General features: G+C 42.7%; 1 protein-coding gene across 1 annotated transcript in view; it reads left to right on the forward strand.

Moving 5' to 3' along the window:
- The window catches only part of LOC136856031 (uncharacterized), a 37,333-nt gene extending 27,140 nt beyond the window's left edge, over positions 1-10,193 (forward strand). The window contains exon 6 of the mRNA XM_067133584.1: positions 5,633-10,193. Coding sequence (XP_066989685.1) covers positions 5,633-10,059 — 4,427 coding nt within the window. The 3' untranslated portion in view covers positions 10,060-10,193. The remainder of the gene's footprint in view (positions 1-5,632) is intronic.
- Positions 10,194-10,692: the final 499 nt, after the last annotated feature.

The raw sequence follows: 10,692 nt of genomic DNA on the forward strand, positions 1-10,692 counted from the left end.
TGGCTACAAGTTTGATTGGTTTGTTTGTAATCATCCTTGACCGGTTTCCGTTTCAAAATAGGTTTGGTTTAGACTAGTTAACTTTCCCAAAGTATTTGCTGCAATGAAAAGATAACTTTCCCAAAGTATTTGCTGCAATGAAAAGATCAGTTTATTTATTTTAAGTAGTGAACTTTACCTGCTACACAGTGTGTCCCTCTTTCCTGGTTTACGTACATTTTGTAGGTTTTAAGGAGGTAGGAAGTCTGCGGCTCTCCAATATTCATTGTCTGCACTGTTACCAGTGAAGCCTTTTTTTGTAATTTATTATACAAAAGTTGTTTTTTCTGTTTAATATTTTTTAAAGTTTATATTGCAGTTAGTCTATTTAGTTTGACTTGGGTAGGAACGGGACAAGTTTAGCTCAAGTACTTGAATTCCTTTTTTGAATTAAATGAAGGTTAGGTTTAAAGGAACTACAGGGAGGGTCTTTTTTTTTTTTGCGATTCCTCGTTTTTCGAAGTCTCGATACATTGTATTGTCGTCACCGTAGAGAAAATCGTCGTGAGTCGAGGAGGTCATTTGAGTTTTTACAAAGTATTTTTATTGTAACTGATTTAGAAATGTCCATTTCAGAAGGGCTATGGTTAGCACAGTAATCTCACCTACAATCCTTCAGTATTTCCAAAACTTTTACAATTGTATTAACATTCTTAAGATGGTCATCCGGCTGAATTACATTTGACAGGGCTCAACGCAGACACACTTAACACTCCTCTACATGCATTTCAAAGACCAGATTACATGACCAGCGTGGTTGTCGTTCACTGTGTGTGAAGTCCAAGTTTTCATTAAAAATTTGTTTAAATATATTATTCAGAATTGGAATTTTTTTTTACAGAACGTTGATCTTGAAGCTACATTGATTTACGAATAGCAAAACATTCTGGTCTTGTCGTGATTATGCCTTACTCAGATTCCCATTTCTGTCACTAACACTTGGAGACAGTTCACCAACGTAAACTCTTGTACCAAGCTACGTTGATTAGTGAATATCCTAGCAAAACACTTTGGTCATAATTGTCATGATTATGGTGTACTAAAATTCCCATTTCTGTCACCATTGCTGTACAGTTTTAAAGAGTTTTTGTTTGTATATTGTATTGTGTTAAAATCACAGCGTGACACACACTCACCCCTCACCAAACCTCACACTGACAAAGCCGTCGACATCTCACACTTACGTGGTCTCGCGAAGACTGCCCCCCCCCACGCAAACACTCGAAAACTCAGCCGCCTTTGTCTGACCACAGCCGAAAGATTCCACAAAAGGCATCGCAAACTGCGTGAAAGGAAAAGAAACTACTAAATCTCTCGGGAGTGAAATCTGTCAAAACAATAACAATGTAGAGCGTAACTTGTCAGTTATATTGAATTAAAATTTTTGAAGTACGTGTAGAGCCTTTTGTAGGTAGTCTGCTCTCAGTGGTGTCTCCATGAATGTAAATTTTTAATAAAACATATTTATATATTGTGGCTGTTTCTCTCCTCAATCCTCTCTTGATTTTATAGGTTGGAACAGATGCCAAGTCGTTTTGTGTAGGTGTAGTTCAGACCTTACGCAAAAACATTAGAATTTAGCTATAATTCTGACCTTACCCAAAGAATAAAGGTTAGACTTGTCAGTTCTTGCCCGAACGCCTTTCAGTTCTAGGTTTTACTCTGTTCCCATTCTCTTGTTAGCCTTGTTATTTGCATATCTAGTGCTCTCTGAATAATGGCTTACCCTTCATAGCTCAGTTTATTGTTAAAGCATTGTTGATTAAAAATTACAAATTGCTGAATTTATCCAAAGCCTGAATAAACAGGGAGGGTTGTTGTCAGATGGGCATCTGTCCCAAAAACATCTACCAAAACAAAGTACGAGAAGAACTGTAAAATAGGTTAGAAACACCTAGAAAAGTAACCCTAACTATAGATTAAGCCGAGACAAAGAACTGTTATTTCTTTTCCTGTACTGTGAAGTTAGTAAAATTCCGCCTGTTTCTTGTGAATTAATATTTAGTCCTTCGAGTCTAGAGGTACAACATAGTGCCCCCATTTCCAGCTTTTTCTGCTGTTAATTGTGTGACTTCAAAGAAGTATGGATGCCTAGGCGAACCTTACAAAGTGTGGGGATGTTCCCTGCTTTTTGTGCTGACTTAACTGGGTCCTACACTAATACGGAGCACTGCTGTATGCTATCAAGTAGTCACAATCCCTGGTTTTGATTTGATCGGAAGGGTACACAAGAGACTTGAAATTATGCTAAGTATATTGCGGATGAATTGTGATTGAAAGTGCAAGATGGACCTATGTTTCAAAGTCTAGAAATTACGACTCCTGGGAGGCAAAGATTTTTGAGGATGCATTCATTTTCCTCACTATGTGACAGGGAACAATTACAAAATGAGAAGTAGTACAAAGACTGATAGGAATCCCCAGAAAAAAAATAATAAAAATGGAATCATTAACAATCTACTCAGATGTGCAGTTCAACCAGTAAGGTTGCAATGTTGAGACACTGAGTGGAACTAATTTCACACCTTAACCTCATGAAGGGAAAACTTTAAAAATGAACGTAAATAATATTGTGTGTGTCTGATGATTAATTCCATCAAAGAGAGTTTCTAATTGATGAAGGGACAACTGATTGAAATATCTGGTAACATATAAAGAAAAGCAATTATGAGATGTGGATGTTTAAAATGATTAACGTGGGGTCCACCATAGCTAAGTTGGTAGTACTGAGTACCTGAGTTCACGAGGATACTGGTACTGGTGTAAGAACTGTCAAGAATTGAGAGGTTACACTTACTTTCCGACAGTGGTTTGCGAGATGTGAAAGCCCCCCCCCCCCCTTCTCTTGTCATCCTCACCCTGTGGGGGGCTAGTGCATTACTTAAGGCCCCTTTTACTGGACCTCCAGTCATAGTCTATTTCTCCCATATTGATATCCTTCCTTCCTTCCTTCCTGACGTCATCCTGATGACTAGATAAGGTAGATAGATCACTAAAACCTGTAAGACAAGGAGATAATGTGTAAGCATCAGTTGGCCTCTTTTTGAGATCAGAAAAGCTATTAGGATAAAAGCTAGAACGTCAGGTGTATTCAAGGCCGTCGAAAGAAAGGCCATTAATCTGTGTGCTTGTGTAAGGAATGGTTCAGTGATTAGTCTCTCAGGGTACTTTTGAATCTGCTTTTCAGGAAAGTTCACAGGGTAATAATTCTGTAGAACCACCAAAGCGTGTGGATAATCCCTGATGACTGATTTTTGTAGCGGTGTGCTTTTAATGATCATAATTGTGTAAGAAGTTACCTTTTGGGTTGTTGGTTGGGAGTTAATAAAGCATATACAATACCACTCGAGCAGATATCTGGAGGTTTCTTTATACAGTGTAGGGAATAGTATGGAAATTCACATCGCATGCAAGTATGTTGTAGTCGATGATTTTCAGTCTTGCGTGGGATTACAGTTCAGTCGTTTGGCTCGAGTGGGGAGAGGAAGATAAAGATTCATGAGAAAATATCATTTTCCAGTAAAGTAGTTCTATAGCAGGTGAGTCGGTTTGTTTATTTTTCCGGTTTTGGGTGACGTAAAAACAAAAACGCTGTAGGACTGCTGTAGCAGGCATGCGAATGACTTTCCCCAGAGCCGGCAGGAAATGAAAATGTAGCAATTTTGTATTTCACATAAATCTACAGCATATCTCTTAAGGTATAATATATGTGTTCTGTTTTGAAATGGAGGATACTTTAGTGCCAGGTGATGTTTTGATCTTTTGTACAGGTTCTTTTAGTCAATGTACTACTTTTGTAATGCATGTGCTTAATAAACCATTGGCTTTCTTTCACCCGAATGCTGTCGTTTGTGTGTAGTTGGTTCTGTTTAGCAAAACAGTTGCATGTTGTCAAGTTTCGTTTTATGTGATGTTCCGATTTTCGTGTATGCTAATTTGTCCCGGGAGGTGTCGAGATTGCCAACGATTTGTGGGCATAATCATCTGCAGATTTAGAGAAGAAATTGTTGATGCAGTTCCCTATACCAAGGGGGTGACGTTCTGAATAGAACAAACGAGTGGTTGATTGAAAAATATGGCAAAACCCGTCTATTTTCCTCCAAGATGTGAATGAAGTAAGTTTTTGATTTAAGGTTAACAAAGCTTGACACACTGAACTGTATATGAGGAACTAATCCTTCCTGTAAACCAGGAAGACGAAGACCACCAGATTAGAAGAGAATATTTAGTACTCCATGTGCGTGTGGTCCTGAGGTGTATGATAAAATGACTAATGACTGTTGAAAGTTGCCATGATAAAATTCATAAGACAAAACATACCACATGAAATAAGGTACAGTACTTGAAATAATAAAGGAAAAAAGTAAGACCCTATACATTATTCGTAAACGATTACAGGGCAAAGAGTGTTGTAAAGTAGTCGTACCCAAAAAAGATGCCACCGTTTGGAAGTATGTGCTACACATTGATTGGAGCATCATTGAACAGAGTGGAGTTGCAACAACTTCGCTCTGAATAATCCCTTGGATTCTAGTGCTTGGCTTCAAGCCTAAATTTCATATTCCAATCCATTCCATTTCATCAACCTGAGATGTAAACTGTTGTCCTGCAAGACACGTCAGGTTTTGGGAAAATAATTCAGAATTGAAAATACTAAAGAGGAAAGTTAGTATGTCTGCTGGAGAGGCTAAACTTCAAAATGCAGTAAAATGGAAGATTCCTCAGCACATCAACAAATCCCTTACGGAGAAACTTTGAGAGTACTCTGACAAAATGGTGCAGGTTTTCAATTTTCATCAGGTTGCACATGGATAAAATAACACCTTTGCAGTACGCAATAGAAGCCATCAGCCCAAAGAAATGGGAAATTAAGTCTTCTAGTGATTCTACGAAATTGTCAAGACTTCAGTGTACTTGCCAATGATTTTAACACCCACTGTCCCATTTTCGACTACTGTACATTTGTTGACCCTCAGACCATGCTGGAACACTAATTCAGCAATTCATATACCTACTCGAAGAAGAACATACGGTATAGCTTGATTATCTCAACCTTGGAGATATCGGTCTGTTTTTCAGCCTCTGAACCAGAGGGCCAGTAATACTAAATTACTGCCATGTGAGTTTTCCCTAATTTTGATCTCTCATTTTTAAATGTTCTCCGTGCACACGCTTTACAGTAGTTGTCCATTTGTTTTTCATTTCATTTGTATCAACATTGTCTGATAAATCCCCTCACAGATTTCTCGTCAGTTAAGCCGCGTCCACACGATCGAGCTTTGTTCGACGAACTTTGTCCGATGTGACGCCTTAGGTACACTTCATTGTATTCTGGAGGCATAGACAGAGTAGTTCATTGCACCTCAGTGTCGTTCCATACGTGCACAAATCTAAAATGTAGTAGTAACAATGGTAATGAAATTTAAGTCAGGTTAATTTTGCAAAATAAAAGAAGCAGATTTCTTCCTTTTTTGCTCGCTAAGGTGTATCATTTCTTCATTCCCATTACATTTTTTTCACAAGTTGAGTATTTTGTATTTGTGATTTTCTGTGGTGTAACGTTACGACTTCCTAAAGATATTTATCTCTGCAGATTTGTCATCCATACGCTCACCATCCTGCGACAAACCGGACTTCCCAGAAGATTCGAACTCTAATTCCACGTCCAATCTAGACCAAGATCAGACGAAGGCAAACGCATCCACTTCCAAAGTCAAGGTATGTGAGCACTGCGGGAGGACGTTTGAAAAGACGCCGGCGTATTTGCAGCACATAATATCGCACAGGCCAGTTCAGCAGTGTAAGTGGTGCACTTTCAAAAGCAAAGACGAGAAACGATTCGCCCAGCACATGAAGAGCCACTTGGAAGTGCAGTGCAACATCTGCTTGGGACTGTTCGCAACTCCGAGGACAAAGAGAGTTCACAAAAAGAGGATCCACAAGTTGTACGAGTGCAAGACCTGCTCGGCAGACTTCAACACGGAAGAGGAACACGCGGACCACCTGATTCAGGAGCACAGCGGATTAGAGAACAGGATCAAAGTGGAACCGACGGAGAACGTCGCGGAAAACGAAATGAACGGGGGCGCTCCGCCCGACGTGCAGAACGGACCGGTGACGGAAACGAGAGAACTTATCAAGTGTAAAGACGAGAGGCAGCTCCTTGAAAATGTTAAAGAAAAGGAGAACGAAACGGATAATGAGCAGAGCTCCTTCACTTGCTATTTGTGCAACAAAGAGACGAAGAACAAGTGTGAACTGAAGATCCACATTGCTCAGCATCTTGGGGTACCCAGTAGCAAGATCACGGATGAAGACTTGCTCATGGGAGACATGAAGCCTTACAGCTGGAACAGTGGGTTTTCTACGTATGGGACCAAAGATGACGTTGTAGAAGTCCTCGGCTCAGACAATCCCATGCAGTCAATGTTGCAGGATTTAGTATCGAGCAACAAATCCAAGGCTCCTTTCTCAAATCTTACCTCTCCCTTTTCGTTGAATATAATTCCCCCGTTACTGCCACCCGTTCGGCCTCAGGACAGTTTAGTCGATTCCATGCCGTCGACATCCGTGTCAGACGACCTGTCCATGAGGGAAATACGGTCGATAAAAACAGAACGACTCGACGATGACATGAGCGAAGACATCAAAATGGCGGGCAGAAGAACGACCAGGTACAGTTACGTGAGAAGGATTCCCTGCGACCAGTGTGGAGCCGTGTTCAAGTCCTACAACAAACTTCGTCAGCACGAAAAGCAGAAACACCGGGAGAAGCCCACCTGTCCGTTGTGCAATACCACCAGGACTAATATTAAGAAAGTGTTCCAGCATCAGATCGCAGCGCACAAAAACAAGTTGCGGTGTCACTACCTGTGCTTGGCGCTGTTCGACACAAAAGAAGAACAGTCCGCTCACCACTTGCAAGTTCACAACAAGGACGACTCGAAACTGACGTGCCGTTACTGTAAGGAGTCGTATCCTAGGGCGACGTTTATGGACCACCTGATCATGTGTGAAGAGCAGCACGTGCGGAAGGAGAGCCCGGTCAACTCGCACGAGTGCGGTTTCTGCGAGTCGTCGTTCCAGACTTTGGAGGAGTACAGCAATCACATCAAATTTTGTGGCCCTTGGAATAAAAAGGGAAAGGAAGTTGTGCTCGACGAAAACACGACCCCGGAAACCCCGATGGTTTTACGCGAGAGAAACCCGACCATTGACAATACGGAAATAACCGATGACTATTCAGAAGAGAATAGTGTGGATAGAGGTACACTGAATGATGTAATCCCAGTCCAGGTCAAAAAGGAAATTTGTCAGGATGAGGAAATAACACACCCTTCCGAATTCATCAAGCAGGAGGAAGGTATGAAACACAAATGTAAACATTGTTCGCTGACGTTCGAATACCAGGAAGACGGCATCAACCACGTTCTAACGCACCACAAAACGACGTTGACAGCCATGACGAGAGAGCCGCAGATGTGCCACGTGTGCGGGAAAACCTTTCTGTCCAGCTTGGCGTTTTGCAAACACATTCTCAACCACTATAGTGAGCTGGGTATGTGGGACTCGCTCATACCTCCGGACATTGACATGGAAACCATTAGGAACACCTGCTGGATATGCAAGACAGGTGGCATGACCAACCACAGGTACCACGCAGCAAGAAGGGACAACACAATCGAAAACCTCCTCGCCACATCTTCCACAGACCCAGACGGAGAACCATTCAACTGTTCCATGTGTGACGAAACCTTTCCGGACAGGTTGATGTTCTGGAAGCACATCAAACTTCACCTCTCAAAGTCGCACTTCAAGAACGTGGAGGGAGGTAAGCGGCTGAAGTGCAGCAAGTGTCCGATGAAGTTCAAGAAGAAGTCGGAGCTCCACCAGCACTTGGCCGCGCACCTTATTCACTCGGACATAGAGGAGATAGCCAGCGAGTCGGAAAACAGCGACGACGATTCCGACTCGACTCTGAACAGCGGTAGGAAGAGGCCTCGGCGGGACGGCAGCAAAAGAACCCCGTGTTCGCTCAACGCTCGACTGTCGTCCGGTAATGAACCCCCCATGAAGAGACATTTCCAGAAATGCAAGCGGTGTCGTAAAAAGTTTGCGAATAAGGAGGAGGCCGTCAGTCACGTGCAGAAGTATCATAAGTCAGTTCTAGAAAACATGGTCGCTGAAACTCAGATCTGTCACATATGTGACAAGGCTTTCAGGAAGCCCATGCTCCTTTGCCGACACCTCTTACACCACTACCGCGAGTTGGGTATGTGGGATGACCTTGTACCTCGAAATATTTTAGATGTCTCTCAGGACCGGAGGTTTTGTTGGATTTGCAATAACATGCTTGGAAGGAAAGCCAGTAGGCATCTGAACATGAGAAATACTCAGATTGAACAAATCCTGACGAGCAATTCAAAGAAGCTCAGAGAGGAGCCTGAGTTTAGCTGTACGTTGTGCGATGCTGTTTGTAGCGACAGACACGCATTCTGGAAACATATTAACCTTCACTTGTATAAATATCCCAAAAAGAAACCAGCGATCGAACAGCCTGTTTACGTAAGTACGGAGAACCTTGACTGCAGTGAATGCATGCTCAAATTTAAGGACAAGACCGACCTGAACAAGCACATGGCCTCGCATTTCCTCCTGCCGGTTGTGCAGGAGAAGGAATTCAAAGAAGAAATCTGCAAGCCCAACGAAGAGAGCGAAGACGAGGACGAGGAAGAGGAGGACGTCGAGGAGTCCCCCGTGAAGGCCGAGCCGACAGAAGTGTCTTCCCTGCTTAGGAAGGGTAACCCTCAGGAAATGATGAGATGCACACGCTGTTTGAAAGTCTTCCAGAAGAACTTCGAGGCTGTGCAACACGTCGTTTCATCGCACAGGTTCTTTCTAATGAGGAAGTTGGACACGAGCGAAATGTGCCACTTGTGCGGCTCCATCTTCAAGAGTCAGTGGTGCTTGTGCAAGCATGTTTGTAAACATTATTGCACCCTTGAAATGTGGGACGCTCTCGTGCCGAGAGACCTGCTAGAAAAATTTGAGTATAGGAATTTTTGCTGGATTTGTAAATGCAAGCTAGGTAGGAAATACGCTCACCACATAGGGAAGAGGAATTTCAATATAGAAAAGATTTTGAAGGGGGCAAGTTCAGAAGACCTGGAGGAGGACTTTTTGTGTTCATTGTGCAAGATTCGGTTTCCAAATAGGTTAGACTTTTGGATGCATATAAAAACCCACATTTGCAGGCCTCCGGTGAAGGCTGGAAGGATGGCGAAATCCTTCTCGTCGACGGAATCAAACTGCCATCAATTGAAGGTCCTGGAGTGCAGCGAGTGTTCTGAAAAATTCTTCGAAGAGCACGAATTGTACAAGCACCTGGCTGGCCATTACATCAAGCCTGTGTGCCCGAGTTTGGACGAGGATGAGGAAAGTAAACTCGAAGAGGTTAAGAGTCAAAACAGTGACGCGGAGGAAGACAAAGAACTGAGAGTCACAAGGCACAAGAAGAGGAGTGGTGAGCTTGAGAAGGGGACCATGGAGAATCAGGAGGAGGTGCTCAAAGACGGTCGGACGGACAAAGCCGACAAAGCCTTCTCCGACACGTCTTTGAGCGAGGAGGAATGGGTGCCATCAAATGACGAAGGGGAAGAGGAAGAAGAAGAAGAGGGAGATAGAGGAGGAGGAGGAATCCCGACTGCAGTTGTGGACACGATTGAAAAATCAGATCCAAACAAAGACGATGGGAATGACGATTACCGTAAGGCAGCCGTGGTTGAAGATGTGGAAGATGGCGATGGCGAGGAGGAGGAGGATGATGAGGGGGAGGAAGAGGAGGAGGAGGAAGAGGAAGAAGAGGAGGAAGAGGACGACATGAACGAAGACATGGAAGACGAGGAGCTCTTGGGGGACGAAATAGAGGAGGAGGAAGAAGACGCAGACGACGAGCTGGAAGATACCGGAGAGGACGTGGAGACGGACGAGGAGGAGGACGAAGAAGACTCAGATTACTAGTTGTGTAGGAGCTGAGACTTTGACCAGGTGTGGCCACGGACTGTATATAAAGCGCTATGTACAGTACTTTAGTGTATAAAGTAACTCAGTACCTTAATATTCCTAGGAAGATATTTTTAAAATATGGAACCACATTCAGTTTGGGTCAGCCTCTCAAGTCGAGTACCTGTCGCAGAGGACTTACATATACAGTGTAGGGCATTGATGTATATACAATAGATCTGGAGTTATGAATGATGTTATTTATAAGAAAGAAACTGTAGGCTTTCGAAACTATGCCTGAATGGTTTGTTTATTCATTCAAAGGTAAGGTACTATTACCCGTTTGTAATCGCTGCGCTCTTGACTGTATGTATTGTATGTATTCAATTTCAGATTTTTCTTGCATTTAAGGGCCGTAACCAGAAAGAGCCAAAGAAATATTTCCTCTCTTTTCCTTTCTTTATTGCCGTACGATTTATCTTTGAATTGTGGTACAGTGATAATTTTTTTTTACATTGATTGCTTACAACAATTACTCCAAGGTTAGTCGTCTCCTGATGATTATTGCAGAGGTAGTGAGAGGAAAGTCATGTATGAAAAGGTGCCGTATGTTTTGAGTGTGTGTGTGTGTGCGTGTGTGTGCGTGCGTTT

This window comes from Macrobrachium rosenbergii, chromosome 34 (genome assembly GCF_040412425.1).
Source record: "Macrobrachium rosenbergii isolate ZJJX-2024 chromosome 34, ASM4041242v1, whole genome shotgun sequence".
Taxonomy (NCBI): Eukaryota; Metazoa; Arthropoda; class Malacostraca; order Decapoda; family Palaemonidae; genus Macrobrachium; species Macrobrachium rosenbergii.